Here is a 23,650-nt window from a genome sequence, read left to right on the forward strand (position 1 = left end):
CGACACATGCAGAGATCATCCGCTCACCTACTCTGCGTCTCACAAAGACACGGTGGTTGGATCCAAAAATCTCCAATTTGGACTCATCAGACCAAAGGAGAGATGTCTACTGGTCTAATGTCCATTGCTCGTGTTTCTTGGCCCAAGCAAGTCTCTTCTTCTTATTGGTGTCCTTTGGTAGTGGTTTCTTTGCAGAAATTCAACCATGAAGGCCTGATTCATGCAGTCTCTGCTGAACAGGCTCCTGAGTGGTGCAGAGGTCTAAGGCACAGCTTCTCAGTGCAAGAGGTGCAAATACAGTCCCTGGGTCAAATCTGGGCTGTATCACATCTGGCTGTGATTGGTAGTCCCACAAGATGGTGTGCAATTGGCCCAGTGTTGTCTTGGGTAGGCCATCATTGTAAATAAGAATTTGTTCTTAACTGACTTGCCTAGTTAAATAAAAAAAAACAGTTGAGATGGGTACGTTACTTGAACTCTGTGAAGCATTTATTTGGGCTGGTTTTTGCGACTGCACTTGAAGAAACTTTCAAAGTTCTTGAAATTTTCCGGATTGACTGACCAAGTCTTGAAGTACAACAGTAAGGTATTTGCTTTTTGGGGGGAGGGGCTGCACACACACACACACAAATATTAGTCAAGGGACAATCTTATCTGCCCAACATCTCAATACACTCTTCGGCACACTAGCTCTGGTCCAGGACATTGTGCAGCCAGCTAGTACACAATAGCTGAAGAAACAAATAGTTAATCAATTCTCTGTGTATAACAATATTCTTAAATACTTAATAATATGCCATTCTTTCACACATTGTTGTATAATATACAAAACCACTGAGTGCAGTATTAAAATAATTTGGAATTAATTATTCAAGTTATACAGTTTTGAAATACAAAATATGCAAATTACAAAATGACATATTGGTTTCCTTACCCTGTAAGCAGTCTATGGACAAGGTATGACAGCAATCCATGCCTTGGTTTAGCTTCCCTGGCACTGTCTCCACATGCTAATGTTTTAGCAATTGTGGCACAAATCCCATTGAAGTTATATTAACATTTTCTGCACATCGTGTTCAAATTATCTCCTGTATAAGTGACTTTGTGGAGCTTCACAATACATTTTAGATACTTTTAGATTATTTGGACATGATGCAACAACAAAAAATGCTAATATCAGTCCCATGACTTGAATGGGATTTGTGCCACAAATGCTAAAATTGTTAGCATGCGGAAATATTGCCAGGGAAACTAAACCAAAGCATGAATTGCTGTTATACCTTATAGGGTAAGGAAACCAATGAGTCATTTTATAATTTGGGTAAACTATCCCTTTAATACAAGATTCAGTACAAAAGGCAAAGATGGGATATTTGTACAAAATGTTTATTTCAAATTGACATTGAACAAACACAATGGCTTTGACACATTCTTATCTGAAATCCAGCCACTAGCAAACAATTGTCTAAGGGAGAAAATGACTTAAATAAGAAAAAAGTTTTTGAGCTATGCAACTAAATAAACAGAAGTGAGGTGAGACCGCCACAGCACAAACATGATTTGAACACCAATGTATAATCCTAACTCCTAAAAGTTCATAAAAAAGAGCCAAAAGCAGTCTCAAAGGTAATATTATAATGGAAGAGGTGTGTTAAAAAAAGTTTGTAGAAAAGCATTATGTAGAGTTAGAAAAAAAAGGTCCATAGAAATTGATGCAGGCTGTTTTTTCATTGTCCGTCAATAGATGGCAGTGCCAGCACTGTAGCTTCAAATCTGTCAGCTATAAAATAGAATTCTTCTTTTACATAAGTGTAGCCACTAGACTAGAGGGAAAAAGGGGCTAAACCAAGTTTAATGTGCTCATACTTAGTAACCATATACTAGTACTTAGGTCTAACAATTAACCACTTAAGGCCTCGCTTAGTCTATTCTACGTATTTTACTTCACACTTCATTCGGTTCCTTCAGCTTTAAGGCTTTTCTTTTTTGTTAATAAAACTCTCTCTCTCTCTCTCTCTCTATATATATATATATATATATATATATATATATATATATATATATATATATATATATATATTTATATATATATTTATATATATATATATATATAATGTGAAGCACATAAAACCACTCTTGGTAATGTATGTACAAAGGACGCTACAGGAAATAAACTTGGACTTTTCAAAAAATAAAAAAGAACTTGGACTTAAATATCCAGAAAAGCTTTCCTTCATCTTCTTGACAGAGCCAGACAATGAGAAACAACGTGATTTGCGTACCTGTATATTCATGTCTTTGTTGACATGTATAAAGGAGTCCAACTTTTTATCAATACATTACTACCCTTTTCACACTACTGAGCCAAACCGAGCAGAGCTATACTGGACAATGTGAAAAGTACAGTGTGAATCAGGCAGAGAGAAAAATGGTTTTCAATAGTTCACAAATGTTGAGTTAAGCATAATTACAAGAACCCCAACACAAAAGTGACCTTATGATGACCACCTTGATTGAATAAGAAACTCTATGTGCAGAAATGGCATGTATACTGTAACTATGAACATCTTTGACAGTATGTGCACTGACTGAACATAGTGTTTGATCAGTGCAGCGTCATCGAGCAGGACAGGATTAACCCCAAATGCAGGTCAGCCACTCCTGTCTACTTGATCTCAGTCATGTTGCCCTCTAGATAAATGTAGTCATTATAACGTAGCAACACATTACGGCCCTATTCAGTTTTACAGGGTTGCTGTGTTGGTAATTGAATAAATAATGAAACGTAATTATCATCCGTTTAAAATAAATATGTCAATAAATAAAACAGCTATGAAACCTTGAGGGCTCTGAGTGTTTGTGGGAAATGTTTGAGAAACATTTGACTAACAAAAGAAATAGTTACGGAAACTCCTTCTAACAAGTGTTGTGTGAGAACGCATCAACACTGAAAAACAAAATAACTAACAACGCAGTCTATAAAACATTCAGTTTAGTCACTTATGCATTTAAAAAAAAAAACATCCTCACCCTTACCTGCACTTATACACTTTAAATGAGCCTATGGCACGTTTTAAATCATAAACAAATTCTGAAACTTCAAACAACAAAACAGTAACAGTAACGGACTACCGTATAACACATATTTACACACAAATATTAAAATGGACCATATCTAAATGTGGCTAAAATACTTCTAATATGGTCATGACTCATACCAACCTGCATTTTAAACTAACATAGTACAATATGGTCCATATTTTACTGTAATTTTTAACAGCATTATGCTTAAATGGCCTATCTCTACCTGTACTTTAAACATATAACCTTCTGCCTAATATGGGCATTTGTTACCTGTAGCTCTAAACCCTACACGTGCCAGATGCCAGTGCATCAAGTAGACGCAGTATCAGTGACATAGTGGTTGCGTTCCCTTGCTCAGACGTTACATGCATCAGCCAATGGTTGCGTGCCACGCCATCAACTGTGTCATCGACTGACAGATTGGTATAACATATGTTGTGATTAGCTGATACTTAAAATACCTATCCAGCCATTGTAATATCAGGCAGGTGTCAGCAACGCCTGGGCATAGGAACGCGCAAGCTAATGCCACTCCTACAAACCAGTGTATGTCCCTGTCCCAGGGTTCGGTATTGGCCTATATTGGCCTATAAGCCATGTCAGTCGCTCAGAGAGAAGGGGTGGGGCGAAAATCATGGAGGTCAAAGCTGAGCTCCAGACCCACCCACTGGAAAACAACATCAACATCCATCAACAACATCCAACTCTTCCACCATTTTATGTTTTTGTTTTGTTTTAGAACACCATGAAGACCGGACACACCAGGCCGATAATGCTATCTTCAAAAGAAAACAAGGTCCATCTTCAAATGTTTTGTTTTAGAAAGCACTGGCCTTTAGGCCAAATACACCAGACCATATTGGCAGATATTCGAAAGACAACATTGTTTCTCTCCAACTCCTCCATTGGTGTTGTTTTAGAAGCACAGGCATATAGGCAGAACACATCAGGCCAATTAGGCCGATAAGAGTTGACGTTGTCTTTCATCAATGTTTTTTATTTAACCTCAATCCACGCATGTCTCTGAGGCAGCGCCCCCCAGTGGGCTGGGGGTGTCAGGGCGTGTCTGCGTGTTTGTAGTAGCCCTTCTGGATGGCAGCGAAGGCAATGCTCTCAGCGGAGCGCCTCTGGTCCAGACTGAGAAGGGCCTGGAGCAGGGCGTTGATGTCCGCCTTCAGGCCCTCCTTCTGCATCCAGTTTTTCAGCAGGTCATACACCTTGTCGCCAGGGGGGGCACTCTCCGCCATCTTGATGTGGTTGTCATGGACGCCGATGTAGCGAAAAAACTTGTTGTGGATCCGCACGTCCAGGCACTCATCGAAGAGGTCAAAGCTCTTCTTCAGGGACGTCTCATCCCCTGAGGAGAGAAAGGAGAAATGGTTCATTGTTGCTGATATCAAAAATAGGGGAGTTTCTCCTCCTGACCACCAAGAAAATATGGGCTCTAGTTATAGACACTAACTAAGGTTCAAACTTTTTTCCTGAACCAGTCACATGATCAGGAAAAAAACTCCCACCCATTATCTTAGAAAACATAACTCTTTATTATGATATTTCCTTTTAATGATTATTGCACTTTAAATAATACATTTTAAAAAAGGTAAGCAGCAAAAACAATAAGAGAGCTTTCTATAGATAAACATGTACAGTCCTGCACTGATTTAATAGTGCTCCGCATCAACTACTATCTATTTCAGAATCTGTGGAGGTCATTAATGTTTGTTGAAATGTATGTACATCTAAATTGGTGGTTTTGTCTTTATGTTTGTCTTTATGTTGAAGTTTGGTCCCAGCCAATGTCATGTCTAGTTTTGGGTCTATGTTTGTGGAATGTTAAGTTGTCTATTGTCTTTTTATATCTGTACATTTGTGTATTGGGGTCCTGAGTGGCACAGTGGTCTAAGACACCGCATCTTAGCGCTAGAGGCGTCACTACAGACACACTTGTTCAAATCCAGGCTGTATCATAACCAGCTGTGATTGGGAGTCCCATAGGGCGGCGCACAATTGGCCCAGCGTTGTCCGGGTTTGGCCAGTGTAGGCTGTCATAGTTAAGAACTAATTCTTATTTACAAACTTGCCTAGTTAAATAAAGGTTAAATAAAAAACGAAATAAAACGATTTAAAAAAATAAATCTGTAGGGGTCTGTTCAGGCAGTGTGCTTCCCCTATCACATTTTGTCCATTTTCTCAGCCTTACAATAGAGCTCCTTGTTAGGGTCCAAATTGTAAATTGTTGCTAACCTTATAGTGCCGGAGAGTTAACTCATAAAGCAATCAACCACTGAATACAAGGTAACGAGGTTTAAACGTGGAGCCGTTAGTAAATAAGCGCTAGACACACAGAATTTACTTCAGGGAGAGAAACAAACAAAGCCAAGCTACATTGACTACATACTAATATAGTTCAGTAGCACACACTCTACTAGTTAAATACCTTATAGGAGTCTCTATTCATCAAATTAAAATCGTAGGATGAAAGGACCCCATATAAAATCCATAATTAAATAATGGATCAAATTCATGATTGTTTTGATTTTCTGAGGCCTGACTTTAACTCAACGGTATTCCATCTATATGGGGGTGTATTCAGTGAGGTGAAACGCTCCGAACCTTGCATATAGAAATGTAACTAGTACACCCTATTTACCTGACAATCACACAGTATTTGTTCTATCCAATAGATTTCTATCTGACAGTTCAGTAAAAATTCTCTCTTCTAACCAGACCCCAGTCAGGACAGGATGAATGTGTTGTTTATGGTGCGTGTGTGGAACCCCTCCCTACTAGGACCCGGCCCACCCTCCAGCTCTGTGTGGGGTCTCTTACCTATCAGGGACACCAGTCTCTTCTGCAGAGGATCATCCTGAAACACGACAGAATAAAAAACAAGAGTTAACCACAACCCTTCTACAGACCACCAGGGGCCACCAGGGACAAATCTGTTATCCGTTTATAAATATGTAAAACAGTATTAGTATTATGAAAGTCTGCCTTGGTTAAAATACTGAAAACTTTGATAATGTTATTGCACTTTTTAGGACATGTGTCTGTTGCAGAAATGCACAACTCCAGTCTCTGCCCTCTAGAACTGAAGTTGTGCTCACATGATCTGGTGCACGTAGGGTTTGTGTGGTTTTGTGTCCTAGGCCAAACCTAGCCCCAGGGTCCCTGTCCCTCTGTCCCCCCCTCCTGCTATCACTGTATCCCCTACCTTCCCCCCTCTCTGGCTCTGGTCCTCGTCTAACCTCCTCTGCCCCCATATCCCTCAAGCTCTCCTACCCCACAGCCCCCAACCATCACCCCTGCCTCACTCACCCTGGCTGTGGGCTGCAGTCTCTGGGTGGAGGGGCTGTGTCGGGGGGAGCTGCCCGACGAGGCTGCCCCGGCGGTGGGCAGGGCCGACAGGCTGGTCTGGGAGGAGCTGGTGGTGTTGGGCAGGCTGTCGCCCAGGCCCCGGTCCTCGTCCTCCCCCAATCCCAGGGGAGGGGAGGCCTTGATCAGGCCGCCCTGGGTCTCCTGCAGCAGGGGACGTGACTCGGGACGGACCTCCTCCCCCTCCAGGCCAGCATTCTGGCTGTTCTGTCTCTCCTCTGCTGTGGGTCCACTCTCACCCTGAGGGAGAGATAAATAAAGAGAGGGAGAGATAAATAGAGAGAGAGAGAGAGAGAGAGAGAGAGAGAGAGAGAGATAAGGAGACGGCATGGAGAGCGAGTGTGAAGCATGGAAGTTCACTTAGCAGTTCACTTAGCATGGAAGTTCACTTGGAAGTTCACTTAGCAGATCAAAGTACACTCTGAGACACTCTGAGAAGACGAATTAAAACATTTCACCACCAGAGATTCATGTCAATCCAACAGACATATATTGATCTACACTGACGATATATAACATAACACCAATAGCATAACTAAAGGGATAGAGATGGGAAAACTTACAATGGCAATCTTCACAATGTCACTGGAGTCACAGCGACTGTCTGAACCTGAGAGACAAACTAAAACACAAAGAGAACTATTAGAGAACCAATCTACAATGTTTTGAGCCAATATGTATTTCAATACACAGGAGTGGCAAGAGACATTTATTTTGGTTACTCACCTGGCCGAAATGTACATGGCCTCTTGATCCAAAGCCACACACCAATCACGATGACGAGGAAGAGTAAGAGCAGAATGACCAATGGCGTAACTTTTGGGAAGGGGAAATGAGGAAACAACCATTTAGAACATTGGTATTCAAACATTTTCAGCAGGGACACCATTCTTTCCGCCAGAATTCTGGGGACCCCATTTTTTCCCAAAACAATTTCTTGCGACCCCACATCAAATCTAATGACACAACTTTAAAATCTGTATATTTAGATTTTTAAATCAACAAATAACTTTCAATTCATTGAATTTTTATCTCTTATCAAAATGAAAAGAAACCAATAAATACATTGACTCAATATAATTGGATTTTTCAAATGATCTTTCTCAAAAATGTTTGCATATTGTCCCATACAATAATCTGTACTCTTAATTTGGTGTACATAAAATAATACAAATATATTTGGGGCGACCGCACTGCAGTTCCCCCAGGACTCCACTAGTGGTCGCAACCCCGAGTTTGAATACCACTGATTTAGAATCATGTCTCAGACACTTTACTAAAGTAGGAATTTGCGCTCCACTGACGAGCATATGACATCAACTATATGCTGTTCATTCTCTTTATTTGATTGGCCCTCAATAAAAATGATTCAGAGCCTATAAAACAGAGAGATAAAGACTTATGTACAGTGGTGTAAATACTGATGTAAAAATACTTTAAAGTACTACTTAAGTCGTTTTTTGGGGTATCTGTACCTTACTTTACTATTTATATTTTTGACAACTTTTACATCACTTTAGGCTCTGTAACATAACGCGAAGGTGGAGAGGAAGACGTGAATTGCGTGCTCTCATTTGACCATAAAGCAGATTTTCCTAAAGAAAATAATGTACTTTTTACTGCATACATTTTCCCTGACACCCAAAAGTATGGTCCAATTCATCCACTTATCAAGAGAACATACCTGGTCATCCCTACTGCCTCTGATCTGGCGGACTCACTAAACACAAATGCTTCATTTGTAAATTAATTTCTTAGTGTTGGAGTGTGCCCCTGGCTATCCGTAAATAAGAAATAAAATACAAATTGTGCCGTCTGGTTTGCATAACATAAGGAATTTGCTATTATTAATACTTATACTTTTGATAAAATACAAATTGTGCCGTCTGGTTTGCATAACATAAGGAATTTGCTATTATTAATACTTATACTTTTGATATGTAAGTATATTTAAAACCAAATACTTTAGTATTTAATTTTCTATTAAGGTATCTTTACTTCAAACTCAAGTATGAGGTTTGAGTCCTTTTTCAACCACTGCTTATGTAGACCTACCTATGGTCTCTGCAGAGATGGGGGCGGGGGTGGGGAGGGCAATCGGGTGGAGGGTAGTAGAGACGTCCCGTTTCCTACACACAGTGTTGGAGATGGGGGTGCATTTCTTCACCTCCTCCTCTCCCGCTTTACACCTGGGAAGACAAGAAAAGAGATAGAGGAATTAGTATTTTATTCTTTGAAGGGGCTAGTGTTAGTTCAGTATAGAGCATTGGTTAAAATATGACATAGTGCTAATCTCAGATCTGTTTGAGTGGTCTTGCCAACTCCTATGGCCATGCCAATGACCATAGAAGTTGGCTATACAGCACAAACAGATCTGGGACCAGGCTACTGTTAAGTATGCCTAATGGTGTGATCTCTGGACTGGGGTCTGGAGGTGTAAACAGGGCTCTAAATTGTGACAATTTTGGTCGTATATGCTCCTAAATATTTTTATAGAAAAAAATCTACCACATAATAATTGTTGTAATGATTACGCTTCGCTGTACCGCTATTTCCGAGTGCCCTAGAGAAAAAAGCGAGAGCAGATTCGTGACCGTCATGATTGCACCATTACTACAGAGAAAATATGTCTGGGCGATATGGCCAAAATATCATATCACAATATTCTTCTCATTTTTTACGGGATGATGGTATTTGACAGTTTTTGAATAATACAAGTTCTAAATATACTTAACGAGTAGTGCATGATCCTAGGGTGGACAACAAATACATTGTAAGTGGTTTTAATAGGGCTTTCTCTCTCTGTGTTATACTGTTCAATCGAACTTCAACCCCAAATAACGTTCTGCATTTCTGGATTTCCTTAATTCATTTGTTATAATTCCCACACTGTAACACATTTGTTTTGTCTTTGTATGCCTCTATTTGGTGAAAAGTCACTTTTCCTTTTTATTATTTATTATTCTCATCTATAACCATGTATTTTCAATGGATTCAATGGCAGTTCTTACTTTAGCCACGAGGGACTGATTTCTAGGGTGCTTCTGGAGCCAGCGCTGCCTCACAGGCAATATTCATAGAAAGAAAAATACATGTGCTAATCCCGAAGCACTTGTAAAATAATTAGCAGTTCTCAACTGTTAGCAGTCTATTACTATTTCGAGTTTCATCACTCAGTTATTACATTTATATAACATTAAACAAACCAGACATTTAAATACCGTTATGTAAAGTAACAAAATACATACATCACCCTTACAAAAAAAGACAGCAGTTTTGAAACTGCAGTAAATGTGCAGTAATTGCAGTCGACTGTGGTATTGTGAATTCAGTAATTGCAGAATAATTGAAGTAGAAGTCGACCGATTAATCGGCAAGGCCGATTTCAAGTTTTCATCGGTAATTAGCATTTTTGGACACCGATTACGGCCGATTACATTGCAATCCACAAGGATACTGCGTTGCAGGCTGACCACCTGTTATGCGAGTGCAGCATCAAAAGGACCTTGTGGCTGCAGGGGGCCAATCTAAGTCGCTAGCTAGCATTAAACTTATCTTATAAAAAACAATCAATCAATCTTCACATAATCACTAGTTAACTACACATGGTTGATGATATTACTAGTTTAACTAGCTTGTCCTGTGTTGCATATAATCAATGTGGTGCCTGTTAATTTATCATCGAATCACAGCCTACTTCAACTTCGCCAAACGGGTGATGATTTAAGCGCGGAAAAAGCACAATCGTTGCGCCAATGTACCTAACCATAAACATCAATGCCTTTCTTAAAATCAATACACACAAGTATATTATTTTAAACCTGCATATTTAGTTACAAGAAATTCATTTTAGCAGGCAATATTAACTAGGGAAATTGTGTCAGGGTAAATGCAGCAGTTTTGGCCGCCTGGCTCGTTGCAAACTGTGTGAAGAACATTTCTTCCTAACAAAGACCGTAATTAATTTGCCAGAATTTTACATAACATTGAAGGTGTTGTGCAATGTAACAGCAATATTTAGACTTAGGGTTGCCACCCGTTCGATAAAATACAGAACGGTTCCGTATTTCACTGAAAGAATAAATGTTTTGTTTTTAAAATGATTTTCCGGATTTGACCATATTAATGACCTAAGGCTCGTATTTCCGTGTGTTTATTATATTATAATTAAGTCTATGATTTGATATTTGATAGAGCAGTCTGACTGAGCGGTGGTAGGCAGCAGCAGACTCGTAAGCATTCATTCAAACAGCACTTTCCTGCGTTTGTCAGCAGCTCTAGCAATGCTTGAAGCACAGCACTGTTTATGACTTCAAGCCTATAAACTCCCGAGATTAGGCTGGCGATACTATAGTGCCTATAAGAACATCCAATAGTCAAAGGTATATGAAATACAAATGGTATAGAAAGAAATAGTCCTATAATTCCTATAATAACTACAACGTAAAACTTCTTAACTGGGAATATTGAAGACTCATGTTAAAGGAACCACCAGCTTTCATATGTTGTCATGTTCTGAGCAAGGAACTTAAACGTTAGCTTTTTTACTTGGCACATATTGCACTTTTACTTTCTTCTCGAACACTGTGTTTTTGCATTATTTAAACCAAATTGAACATGTTTCATTATTTATTTGAGACTAAATAGATTTTATTGATGTATTATATTGAGTTAAAATAAAAGTATTCATTGTTCATTCAGTATTGTTGTAATTGTCATTATTACAAATATATATATATATATACAAAAATCGGCCAATTAATCGGTAGCGGGTTAGGGGGGGTCCTCCAATAATCGGTATCGGCGTTGAAAAATCATAATCGGTCGACCTCTAAACTGAAGTGATACTGCACTGTATCTGCAGTTACACTGCAAGAAACGTGTTATTTTGGACGCAGTATTTACAGCATACTGCAGTTATACAGCACTCTAACAGCAATCTTTTTTCGTAAGGGCAATACACCGAGTGTACAAAACACTGCTCTTTCTGTGACATAGACTGACCAGGTGAATCCGGGTGAAAGCTATGATCCCTTACTGATGTCACCTGTTAAATCCACTTCAATTAGTGCAGATGAAGGGGAGAAGACAGGTTAAAGAAGGATTTTTAAGCCGAGACAATTGAGACATGGATTGTGTATGTGTGCCATTCAGAAGTTGAATGGGCAAGACAAAAGTCTTTGAACGGGGTATGGTAGTAAGTGCCAGGTGCACCAGTTTGAGTGTCTCAAGAACGGCAACGCTGCTGGGTTTTTCACGCTCAACAGTTACCTGTGTGTATCAAGAATGATCCACCACCCAAAGGACATCCAGCCAATTTGATACAACTGTGGGAAGCATTGGAGGCAGCATCCCTTTGGAACGCTTTTGACAGCTATTAGAGTCCATGCCCCGATGAATGAGGCTGTTCTGAGAGCAAAAGGGGGTGCAACGCAATAGTAGGAACGTGTTCCTAATGTTTTGTACACTCAGTATATAGTAAAATACGGTTCGCTGCCCAGCCTGAGAAAAAACGTCTTGTTTCTAGCCCAAACCATTCAAAAGTTCTACCCATATTACCAGCGCTACGTTTTTTTTCCTTCCATCACGCTTTGGCGGACGTTATTACATTCATAAACCATGTTATGAGCTGTTCTAAAACTACTCGCGGAACATTAACCATTTGTTTACACCTTGTTCAGTCATGATACCTCATTAGCTAGGTAGCTAACAATCTGGTAATTTACCAGTATATCCAAACATTATGGGGCACAGAAAGAAAGGAAAGTGGAAAGCTTCTGACAGATCTCTTGCATGTCTTCACTCACTAGCTTGACGATCTTAAAGAAACAGAGTACATTCTCAATAGGAAATAGTGCTTTTTTCACAATATTCCACAAATGACTTTGTAATTTCAATGACAGGTATTTGTATCAACAGTTTTATAATAAACATGTGTTTACAGACGTATTAATTACATATTCGCTTCTAGGGCAAAACGTGCTTCAAAAGTAGCTGGAATTCTTATAGGCCCAATATAACCTGTATCTCAATCAGTTTTGTACAATTTCTTGTGGTCCTAAATGTTATGTGTGTGTTTTTATTTAGAGGCCTAGGTGTAAATGTTAAAGCTGGCACTCACCTGACACATCTCTTGCAGACCTCACAGGCCTGCTCTGGCACACAGAAAGTGCCCGCTTGACACTGGCACTGGGTGTCTGCTTTACTGGTACAGGGCACTATCTGGCTCTGGTCTGTGAAGGGAGAGAGGGAGAGAGTACTAATATATTCGACATTCAATAATACAGATAGCAGTTTATTTTCAGCTGGTATACAGTGCCTTCGGAAAGTATTCAGACCCCTTGACTTTTTCCACATCTTGTTACGTTACAGTCTTATTCTAAAATGGATTAAATAAATAAAAAATCCTCAGCAATCTAAACACAATACCCCATAATTAAAAAGCAAAAACAGGTTTTTATACATTTTTGCAAATAAATACCTTATTTACATAAGTATTCAGACCCTTTGCTATGAGACTCGAAATTGAGCTCAGGTTCATCCTGTTTCTACTGATCATCCTTGAGATGTTTCTACAACTTGATTGGAGTACATCTGTTGTAAATTCAATTGATTGGGCATGATTTGGAAAGGCACACACCTGTGGTCTCACAGTTGACAGTGCACGTCAGAGCAAAAACCAAGCCATGAGGATGAAGGAATTGTCCGTAGAGCTCAGAGACAGGATTGTGTCGAGGCACAGATCTGGGGAAGGGTACCAAAACATTTCTTTAGCATTGAATGTCTCCAAGAACACAGTGGCCTCCATCATTCTTAAATCGAAGAAGTCTGGAACCACCAAGACTCTTCCTAAAGCTGGCCGCCCGGCCAAACTGAGCAATCGGGGGAGAAGGGCCTTGGTCAGGGAGGTGACCAAGAACCCGATGGTCACTCTGACAGAGCTCTAGAGTTCCTCTGTGGAGATGAGAGAACCTTACAGAAGGACAACCATCTCTGCAGCACTCAGGCCTTTATGGTAGAGTGGCCAGATGGAAGCCACTCCTCAGTAAAAGGCACACGACAGCCCGTTTGGAGTTTGCAAAAATGCACTTAAAGACTCTCAGACCATGAGAAACAGGATTCTCTGGCCTGAATGCCAATGCCAAGCGTCAAGTCTGGAGGAAACCTGGCACCATCCCTACGGTGAAGTATGGTGGTGGCAGCATCATGCTGCGGGATGTTTTTGAGCTGCAGCGACTGGGAGACTAGTCAGGATCGAGGCAAAGATGAATGGAGCAAAGTACAGAGAGATCCTTGATGAAAACCTGCTCCAGAGCGCTCAGGACCTCAGACTGAGACAACGGTTCATCTTCCATAAGGACAATGACCCTAAGTACACAGCCAAGACAACGCAGGAGTGGCTTTTGGACAAGTCTCTGAATGTCCTTGAGTGGCCCAGCCAGAGCCCCAACTTGAACCCCCGATCGAACAGCTCTGAAAAGATTTGAAAATTGCTATGCAGCAACGCTCCCCATCCCACCTGACAGAGCTTGAGAATCTGCAGAGAAGAATGGGAGAAACTCCCCAAATACAGGTGTGCCAAGCATGTAGCATCATACCCAAGAAAACACGAGGCCATAATCACTGCCAAAGGTGCTTCAACAAAGTAATGGCCTCCTGAGTGGCAAAGTGCTCTAAGGCACTGCATCGTAGTGCTAGCTGTGCCACTAGAGATTCTGGGTTCGAGTCCAGGCTCTGTGGCAGCTGGCCGCAACCGGGAGTCCCATGGGGTGGGCGCACAATTGGCCCAGCGTCGTCCGGGTTAGGGGAGGGTTTGGCCATGCACGCTGACACAGTTGCCACGTGCATGGTGTTTCCTCTGACACATTGGTGCAGCTTACGGGTTAAGTGGGCATTGGGTCAAGAAGCAGTGCGGCTTGGTTGGGTTGTGTTTCGGAGCACGCACGGCTCTCGGCCTCTCGCGGGTCCGTACCGGAGTTGCAGCGATGAGACAAGACTTTAACTACCAATTAGATACCACGAGGTGTCTAATTGGTAGTTAAAGGGGGTAAAACTAACAATTTAAAAAACATATATTTAAAAACAAAGTACTGAGTAAAGGGTCTGAATACTAATACAAACCTGTTTTTGCTTTGTCATTATGGGGTATTGTGTGTAATTTGATGGGGAAAAAAATGTGGAAAAAGTCAAGGGGCCTGAATACTTTTCGAAGGCACTATATTATTAATGCACTAAGTTATACACTAAGTTATTCTTATGCAATTACCTTGCAAAATCAAAAAATCCAAAATAGCCACTAAATTGACTGCGTTACTCAAAAGATCATAGTGCGCTCATAAAATCTTTTAAAACAATGACCCAACAAGAACCATAAAAAAACTATTTCACAACATGTGAATGATAAGAAAATTAATTCTTAAGTAATCCTGCAGAAAGTAACTTTGTAATATAGCTGGCTAAAGAAAAAGACTAACAAGATGATATAGTAGCTGGAGGATACATTTTCTTAGTTTTGATTTAAATCTGTATTTTCTTAGATGCTCTCACTGTATAAGGCGTGAGAGACTATTTGATGAAAGCCTTCTGAAACTTCATTTTTTACACCACAACTGTCACGATCGTCGTAGGAACTGGACCAAGGCGCAGCATGATTAAAGTTCCACATATTTTATTAAGTGAAACTTTGAAAAAAAAACGAATAAAGAAACAACGAACCGTGACTTCAGAGGTGCTACATGCACTAACTCAAAACAAGATCCCACAAAACACAGTGGGGAAATGGCTGCCTAAATATGATCCCCAATCAGAGACAACGATAATCAGCTGCCTCTGATTGGGAACCATACCAGGCCAACATAGACATAAAACAACCTAGATAACCCACCCTAGTCACACCCTGACCTAACTAACATAGAGAATAAAAGGCTCTCTATGGTCAGGGCGTGACAACAAATTGTGCTTTCTAGCGAGAGTTTTAAGACAAAGATTTGTCTGTTTACACAGTGTGGACTCTGAAGTGTGTATGCACTGATGCACTCATATAATAATGTTCTTTCTCAACACCTCAGTGACTAGCCATTGGGCACAGACGTTAGTTCACATCTAGTTTTGATTTACATCTGGTTGAGTTCTCAACTAACGTGAATTCAACATGAAATCAACAAACAAATTCCACGTCATTGGATTTAAGTTAAAAGTTGAGTGAGAAAATTACTAAATGCCCTTATGTAGATTACTTTTTGCAAATCCAATTAGTTTTCCACACCATCACATTGATTTTTGGGGTTGAAATATCATGGAAACAACGTTGCTTCAACCAGTTTTTGCCCAGTGGGGAAGAACAAAACATGTCAATCTCCTGTAACAGTAGTCTCCATAGTCTCTTTTCTTTGGGTCAGGCCTTTCATTTGGCACAAAGACACATGGTGTGGGAGACAATACAACACAACCACATCCAACTGCTGTGCAAGGTAACGCAACCACACACATGACTCTCCTGAGACAGGTAACAAACAATCTGCATTCAGTGTGTGTGAAACAAAACAACAAAGACCCACCCACATATGCCATGTAATACCACTGGATCATATTACCATGGAGCTTTTAAGACAGGGAGAAAGCCACAATGTATTATTCTGCCCTCTCTGGAACAAAAGTCTATCAAGTTAAACTGTGATTGCCCAATGCTCCATGAAAAGACTTCCGGAATGGTTGTCTACCTTGGTTAATAGTTTATGAATTGGCAACAGACAAAAGAGAGGGTCACTCTGCTTGATTGACCAGAAATAGCTAACTTCATGTGAAATGGAGAGTCTCTTCTTATAACGACACAAACTTGTTGGAACACAATCCTTTAAGGACAGCTAAAGATGGCAGGTAAAAGGTAAAACAACAAACAACAGTTACAGGACTACAAATAAAAGTCAGAGGACTCCATTACCCATGCGACAGTGGGTACAGGGCAGGCAGCGGTTCATCCCGTTGGAGTGTTCTGTGTAGGACAAACCATGTTCGCAGGGCATGCACGTCCCTTGCTCCATGTCCCGGTCGCACGCCCTCAGCATGAATGTACCTGTCGACCAATAAACCAATTAATAAAAAATGTACACAAATACAAATACTCTGTTATAGCCTTTTAAATTGTTTTATTTAACCTTTAACCAAATTTAGGACACATTTAGCCTGTAGCATTTCTTCGAATAACACAGAGGGTGGTATGCTTATGTATGTGTGTGTTGTGATGGTAGTGTGTGTGTGTTTGCTAACTGGCATGGCATAAGTAAACTTAATACTACAGTAGTGGTTTTGTTTCTACTTTCTTGGTTGTAATGTAACATTATCATTTTTCGTGCTCTGTTCATGCATGCAATGCTTTAGGCACCTTATTATCATGTGTTCAGAGAAAAGATACTATCACACCAGAAAGAGAGGGAGAGTGAAAGAGGGTACGAGGGAGCGTGAGAAATGTACAGAGGAAAAGCTTGAAAAGGTAATTGGCATTTCTGACTAACTAGCTACAGATAGAGGCAGCGCAGTTAGCGACTTATCAAAATGCTATCTTATTGCAGCTAATTTACTAGTGTACAGTACGTATTTCAACTGTGGGTGTATCTCTATGCCTAGGCCTGTATCTTTCTTTCTCTATCTGTCTGTCTGCCTGTTCTTATCTGACTGACCCAAAAGGTCAAAACAGGTGATCTAATCAGAAAAGTATTCGCTAGCTTGCTAATGCTAGCAATAGTAATAGCTTGTTAGCAATAGCTTCCTAGCAATAGCAAGGATGCTAGTACTGCTATAATGTCCTTGGCTCATTCCACAGCGCTGGCATCAGTAAGGCAGTGGTTCGGTTTTAATGGGTCTACTTCCACTTTTAAAACAAACCCTACTCCCTGAATGTTTACTACTGTGTTTTGTTAAAAAGCATGGGTTGGGTTCCCAGCTGCTTGCTTGGACATGAGTTCTGCTTTGCTATCCTCACATATTTGGCATTACTCTGACTAAGGCACAGACTCTAATATGAACCATGTTAAAGAAGCTGTAAACCCAGTCCGAGTTACCTTCTCTCTGGAATGCCTGCTTATAATTTATCATAAGGACCGGTTCTATATTGGGTTATAGGTTCTGTTCATAAGGGGTGGTTCTAGTTCTGGGCTCAGGTTTTAGAAACTCAGATTCGTCTGGCCTTGACTGAAAGCCTGGCAGTGTATAAGACCAACATTCTCGCTTGGGTTCTAGATCAGGTTTTGGGACTGGGTTCTCCTTACCAGCCTGGCAGTTGAGACAGCAGAGGCCCTGGTGGAGGTACTGCTGGTTCTCCACACAGTTTTTGTGTTGCAGCGTCCAGTTCCTGTCATCGCCGGACCACTGGGTCGCCACCACGCCATTCAGCTCTGCCCCACAGCACACCAGCCAAGAGCACAGCAGGAACACCACCACCTAGACGAGAGAGGGATGGAGGGAGAAAGAGGTGGATAAGAGATGGAGGGGGGAGACAGGGGAGAATTGTATTTATTTATTTAACCTTTAGTTAACCAGGAAAGTCAATTAAGAACACATTCTTATTTACAATGATGGCCTGGAAAGAGGTGATTGTCAGTGCAGCAAGAGAGAGAGAGAAAGAGAGGGAGAGAGAGAGAGAGAGAGAGAGAACAGGAGGGAGGGAGGGGTTCACATTGCCAGGTTCACACTCACCCACCCACCCACATTCAGAGAGTGGGCGGAGAGAGGACTGTATATGTTCTCGTAAGAAACCTTGTTTGAACTATCTGATCTGAACATCTGCACAGGAAAGCCAATTAGGAGAGCCGGCTGGAGTTAGAAAATAGAGACAGAACAACATAACATGTGTATGTACACAGTAGGGCTGTCCCTGACAACAGAAAAGCTTGGGCGACCGAAGTCTTCTGTTCTTTCAACCAATCGATTGGTCTACATTTTTAAACGTGTATTTTTCCATATATATGTGTTTTAATCAAATCAACTATATGCATTGAGCTTATCTAATGCTTTAAGCTACGGTTTGATGAAATAAGACAAATGCCTCAAGACACGGCCAGAGATCTAGATACCTGACCCAACTATTCTCCTCCCTCTCATGCTGGCTTTCGCAGATTCTGTCATTACTCTCCTGAAGTTGCTGGTAATAGGAGTCGGCAACCTTTCTCATGTGGAATGCCAATATATCTTACCATTTCTACTGGTCTGCGTGTCAGTTATGGTTTTCAAATGCACATTTTCGTGAAACAGTTTAATTTAATTTAGAATATCTCAAAACCATTGTCATGTGGTTAATCAAAATTCTAACCAGATCTAAATGAAAATGATGCAAACCGAAAAAGTTACTTCTATTGCCATTGCCAACTATGTAAAAATAGCCTACATAAAGTCAACAAATAAAAACATTGCTGCCTGCAGGTAGAAAATATCCCGATAAAAATAAATATCCTATAAATCACATTGGCTACGCATGGCCTGTCTGCAACGAACTTGAAACATTGTATCAACCATTAACTTGTGTCCAGCCAAAGCTTGCCTAGCGAACTTGCAACATTGTATAAAATATTCTGGGCTCTCAGAGTTTTCCAACCAGTGACCTGGGGACAGACACAGCTGTAGGCTATTTGTGCAAGGAATAAGACTTAGGCAGGAGCTCACTGGAGCTGAGTACCGGCAGGTCAAATGTTCCACTGCTTGAGCTTCTGCACCTAAATATTAACAGCACCAGCACCCAAAATGAGTACCGGAACCTATTTATGTCCAAGTCAAGCACTGATAAGAAGTAATAAGGTAGGCCTATTTTATGACGTTTCCACTGGATCGGGGCATGACATTTTTCCCGTTCACGCCGAGTTGTTATCGAAAGGGAGAGAGCTGGAAAGATTTTTCAAAAACATTGAGCAGATATTGTAATCCGCAATGAATGTAAAAACAGATATTATTTGCTTGCTGTTTGAGGTGAAGAAAACATTACTTTGAGAAGCTCCACAGGTCATTAGTGGTGGTGAGTTAAGCCAATCAGAAATACTATCAGATCCCCAAATGGGCACAATTATATACCTACATTTGCTCACAGGCCAGGTAGCCTATAGGTCTACTTCTATGCATGCGCATCCTTACTCAACATTGACAGGAGTACTCCAAATAAAAGACAATGGCTAAATTGCCAAAACTCATAAATGGAATGACATAAACCAAAACTTGTTTCTCACAAGTGTAGCATAGGTTGTGCACTCTGCAAACAACGTGTCATCTCCGACAATGTTAATGGGAAGACTGGAATTATAATACTGAATGTACTAACAGAAATTACCGTATCCAAAATAACAAACATTGTAGATTAAAAATAATGTTGATAAAATTTGGGAAGCGCATGGCGATGCGGTACAGAGCTGGATTTGGCCTCTGTATGCCTCTGGAGGCTCCACAATTGTGTCACACCCTCCATATGGAGGCTCCGATCCACATTTTCGAATCAAGCATACAATGGCTTATAGTCTAGGCCTCCGCAATGGATAAGTTTACTGAGATGAGCGCAAATGTGTATATACAGTTGAAGTCGGAAGTTTACATACACCTTAGCCAAATACATTTAAACTCAGTTTTTCACAATTACTGACATTCAATCCTAGTAACAATTCCCTGTCCCAGGTCAGTTAGGAACACCACTTTATTTTAAGAATGTGAAATGTCAGAATAACAATAGAGAGAATGATTTATTTTAGCTTTTTTTTTATTTCTTTCATCACATTCCCAGTGGGTCAGACGTTTACATACACTCAATTAGTATTTGGTAGCATTGCCTTTAAATTGTTTAACTTGGGTCAAACATTTTGGGTAGCTTTCCACAAGCTTCCCACAATAAGTTGGGTGAATTTTGGCCCATTCCTCCTGACAGAGCTGGTGTAACTGAGTCAGGTTTGTAGGCCTCCTTGCTCACACATGCGTTTTCAGTTCTGCCCACACATTTTCTATGGGATTGAGGTCAGGGCTTTGTGATGGCCACTCCAAAACCTTGACTTTGTTGTCCTTAAGCCATTTTGCCACAACTTTGGAAGTATGCTTGGGGTCATTGTCCATCTGGAAGACCCATTTGCGACCAAGCTTTAACTTCCTGACTGATGTCTTGAGATGTTGCTTCAATATATCCACATAATTTTTCTCCCTCATGATGCCATCTATTTTGTGAAGTGCACCAGTCCCTCCTGCAGCAAAGCATCCCCACAACATGATGCTGCCGCACCAGTGCTCCACGGTTGGGATGGTGTTCTTCGGCTTCCTCCAAACATAACGATGGTCATTATGGCCAAACAGTTGTATTTTTGTTTCATCAGAGGACATTTCTCCAAAAAGTATGATCTTTGTCCCCATGTGCAGTTGCAAACCGTAGTCTGGCTTTTTTATGGCGGTTTTGGAGCAGTGGCTTCTTCCTTGCTGAGCGGCCTTTCAGGTTATGTCGATATAGGACTCGTTTTACTGTGGATATGGATACTTTTCTACCTGTTTCCTCCAGCATCTTCACAAAGTCCTTTGCTGTTGTTCTGGGATTGATTTGCACTTTTCGCACCAAAGTACGTTAATCTCTAGGAGACAGAATGCGTCTCCTTCCTGAGCGGTATGATGGCTGTGTGGTCCCATGATTTTTATACTTGCGTACTATTGTTTGTACAGATGAACGTGGTACCTTCAGGAGTTTGGAAATTGCTCCCAAGGATGGACCAGATTTGTGGAGGTCTACAATTTTTTCCTCTGAGGTTGATTGGCTGATTTCTTTTGATTTTCCCATGATGTCAAGCAAAGAGGCACTGAGTTTGAAGGTAGGCCTTGAAATACATCCACAGGTACACCTCCAATTGACTCAAATGATGTCAATTAGCCTATCAGAAGCTTCTAAAGCCTCTAAAGCTCTTTAAAGGCACAGTCAACTTAGTGTATGTGAACTTCTGACCCACTGGAATTGTGAAACAGTGAATTATAAGTGAAATAATCTGTCTGTAAACAATTGTTGGAAAAATGACTTGTGCCATGCACAAAGTAGATGTCCTAACCGACTTGCCAAAACTATAGTTTGTTAACAAGAAATGTGTGGAGTGGCTGAAAAACAAGTTTTAATGACTCCAACCTAAGTGTATGTAAACTTCCGACTTCAACTGTATATTTGTTACTGCTCAACTAAAATAATCTCGGTCGATCAACTGCCTAACGACCAAACAGTCAAGCAGTCGACGAATTGGGGTCAGCCCTAGTATACAGGTTTACACCATGTACTGGTTTTAAATTAAGGTGTGGAGTGCATGAGTCATTCAGTACAGTTGAAGTAGGATTCTGGCAATGTTGAATGGCCAGGTGGCATCACTGTTCTGGTGTTCAGAGAAGATCCAAGGGTTAAAGACATGAAGGGAGTTAAAAACAGATTGCATTTGTCACAATGTTGCTTCCATCCCTCTCCTTGCACCAATATTTTTTTTACACATAGACAAACAGACGCTTATGAGAGTTCAAAGCTCATCCAAACCATTTCAACCTATTCAAAATGTCATTTTGGTTAAACCTATTGTCTTGGACGACCATGATCCTCCCTAGTAAGGAGATAAGATATCTTATAGCTAAAGCTAGCACGTTGCTGCCTATAACAGATTGATTCCCATCATCCCAGTAATCCATTCATGTGCTAGATAATAACAGGGCTTGCATGGATGGAGGGACAGAAACGAATACGGCAGAGGACTTTAGTGTGTCCCCCAGGCACGGGTGTTTGTTCACACACCTTTTCATCGTGTCATTGTGAGAAGGCCCTATTCACGGCCGAACAACACGCTTTAGTTCCTCTACTTCAAATGACCCACATTCTTAAAGCCGGGCTCTTTGACTGGGCTGACATACGACACCACCACGAACCGCCTCGGACGTAACTCGAACCTTCCTATGTAAAAGAGCGGCCTAGTTTTGATAGGTTTTGGCTCTCTTGTACCCCACCTTATCCAACCACCCTCCGACCCCCATACCTCGCACACAGGGCTCAGTTTAATCGAACCCATCATTTTTACGCAATAGCTCTTTTATTTTTCCCATGGTCAAATTAGATAACAGATATATGGAAGTCACTGAGCACAGATACATGCACAGAATAAGTTGATTATTGTGGATAGTCAGATTAATCTAATAGTTTGTTTAAAATGTTTAGCTGCTTTTTAAGAAGAACGGTTTCTCTAATAATGCTGTTTACATGGACATGTCTGAAATCAAAAACTTTTGTTAACGCAGAAAATCGCCTAATCAAAATAAACATTATACCATAGTGACCATGTTATTTTTGTGAAGCCTATTTGATTCTGAGATCGGACATATAAAGTTTCTGTGTGAAAACTATTTCTGAAATGCATTCTTTCAGTTTTTCCAAACTCACTTCACTCGCACATAACAGGGAGACTTGTGCTACCGGTGTGGCACAGGTGCAGATCAAATACACCGCTGGAGCGTCATTTAAACTGTTTACATGTCCTAATAATTTGAACGATCGTTTCGAAAACCAGGAATTTTAATCGGCATGAGCTTACTTTGATTTTGACCTTATGCCGATGAAGATAAGCTATGTAAGGTGTTGACATGACTATTTCCATACTCGGCCTACTGCCATAATCAGTTTAATATTGAATTATCAGTGTGCATGTAAACATACAATTTTGGGCACTATAAAAAAATGTATAGTACCAATAGTAGGTAGACTTTCCTCAAAAGGTAGAGTTACCGTTTTCAGAATAAGTCTGTGTGCGCACGGGCAGTAGCTGGTAAACGAAGACGCTGGAGAAACATACACTCTTAGAAAAAAGGGTTCCAAGCGGGTTCTTCGGCTGTCCCCATAGGACAACCCTTTTTGGTTCCATGTAGAACCCTGGGTTCTACATGGAACCCAAAACAGTTCTACCTGGGACCAACAAGGGTTCTTCTTCTGACTAAGAGACTGGAGTTGACTTCTGACTAACAGACTGGAGTTGCTTCTTGTTAGACTGAGGTTGACTCCTGACTGACAGGCTGATGTTGACAACAGAGTTGACTCCTGACTAAGCTCCTGTCGCTCCTCACTTGGTTCTCTGGAAGATGGTCATGTCTTGTTGTTCACAGGGAGTTTCCTGGCCGGTGCAGCCCTGCTGTGCAGCCATCACGCCTCTTGATGGCTCTCTCCTTCTCCCCCCTC

The 23,650-nt window shown here is 40.8% G+C and overlaps 1 protein-coding gene across 1 annotated transcript in view; it reads right to left on the minus strand.

The window, feature by feature from the left end:
- Positions 1-1,365: 1,365 nt before the first annotated feature.
- The window catches only part of LOC106563139 (tumor necrosis factor receptor superfamily member 10B), a 36,176-nt gene continuing 13,891 nt past the window's right edge, over positions 1,366-23,650 (minus strand). The window contains exons 2-10 of the mRNA XM_014128395.3: positions 17,724-17,895; positions 16,400-16,531; positions 12,581-12,692; positions 8,515-8,648; positions 7,186-7,275; positions 7,023-7,081; positions 6,403-6,699; positions 5,914-5,950; positions 1,366-4,441 (exon numbers count right to left, since the gene is read on the minus strand). Of these exons, the coding sequence (XP_013983870.1) occupies positions 4,140-4,441; positions 5,914-5,950; positions 6,403-6,699; positions 7,023-7,081; positions 7,186-7,275; positions 8,515-8,648; positions 12,581-12,692; positions 16,400-16,531; positions 17,724-17,895 (1,335 nt within the window). The 3' untranslated portion in view covers positions 1,366-4,139. The remainder of the gene's footprint in view (positions 4,442-5,913; positions 5,951-6,402; positions 6,700-7,022; positions 7,082-7,185; positions 7,276-8,514; positions 8,649-12,580; positions 12,693-16,399; positions 16,532-17,723; positions 17,896-23,650) is intronic.

This window comes from Salmo salar, chromosome 11 (assembly GCF_965601325.2).
Source record: "Salmo salar chromosome 11, fSalSal1, whole genome shotgun sequence".
NCBI classification, from domain to species: domain Eukaryota; kingdom Metazoa; phylum Chordata; class Actinopteri; order Salmoniformes; family Salmonidae; genus Salmo; species Salmo salar.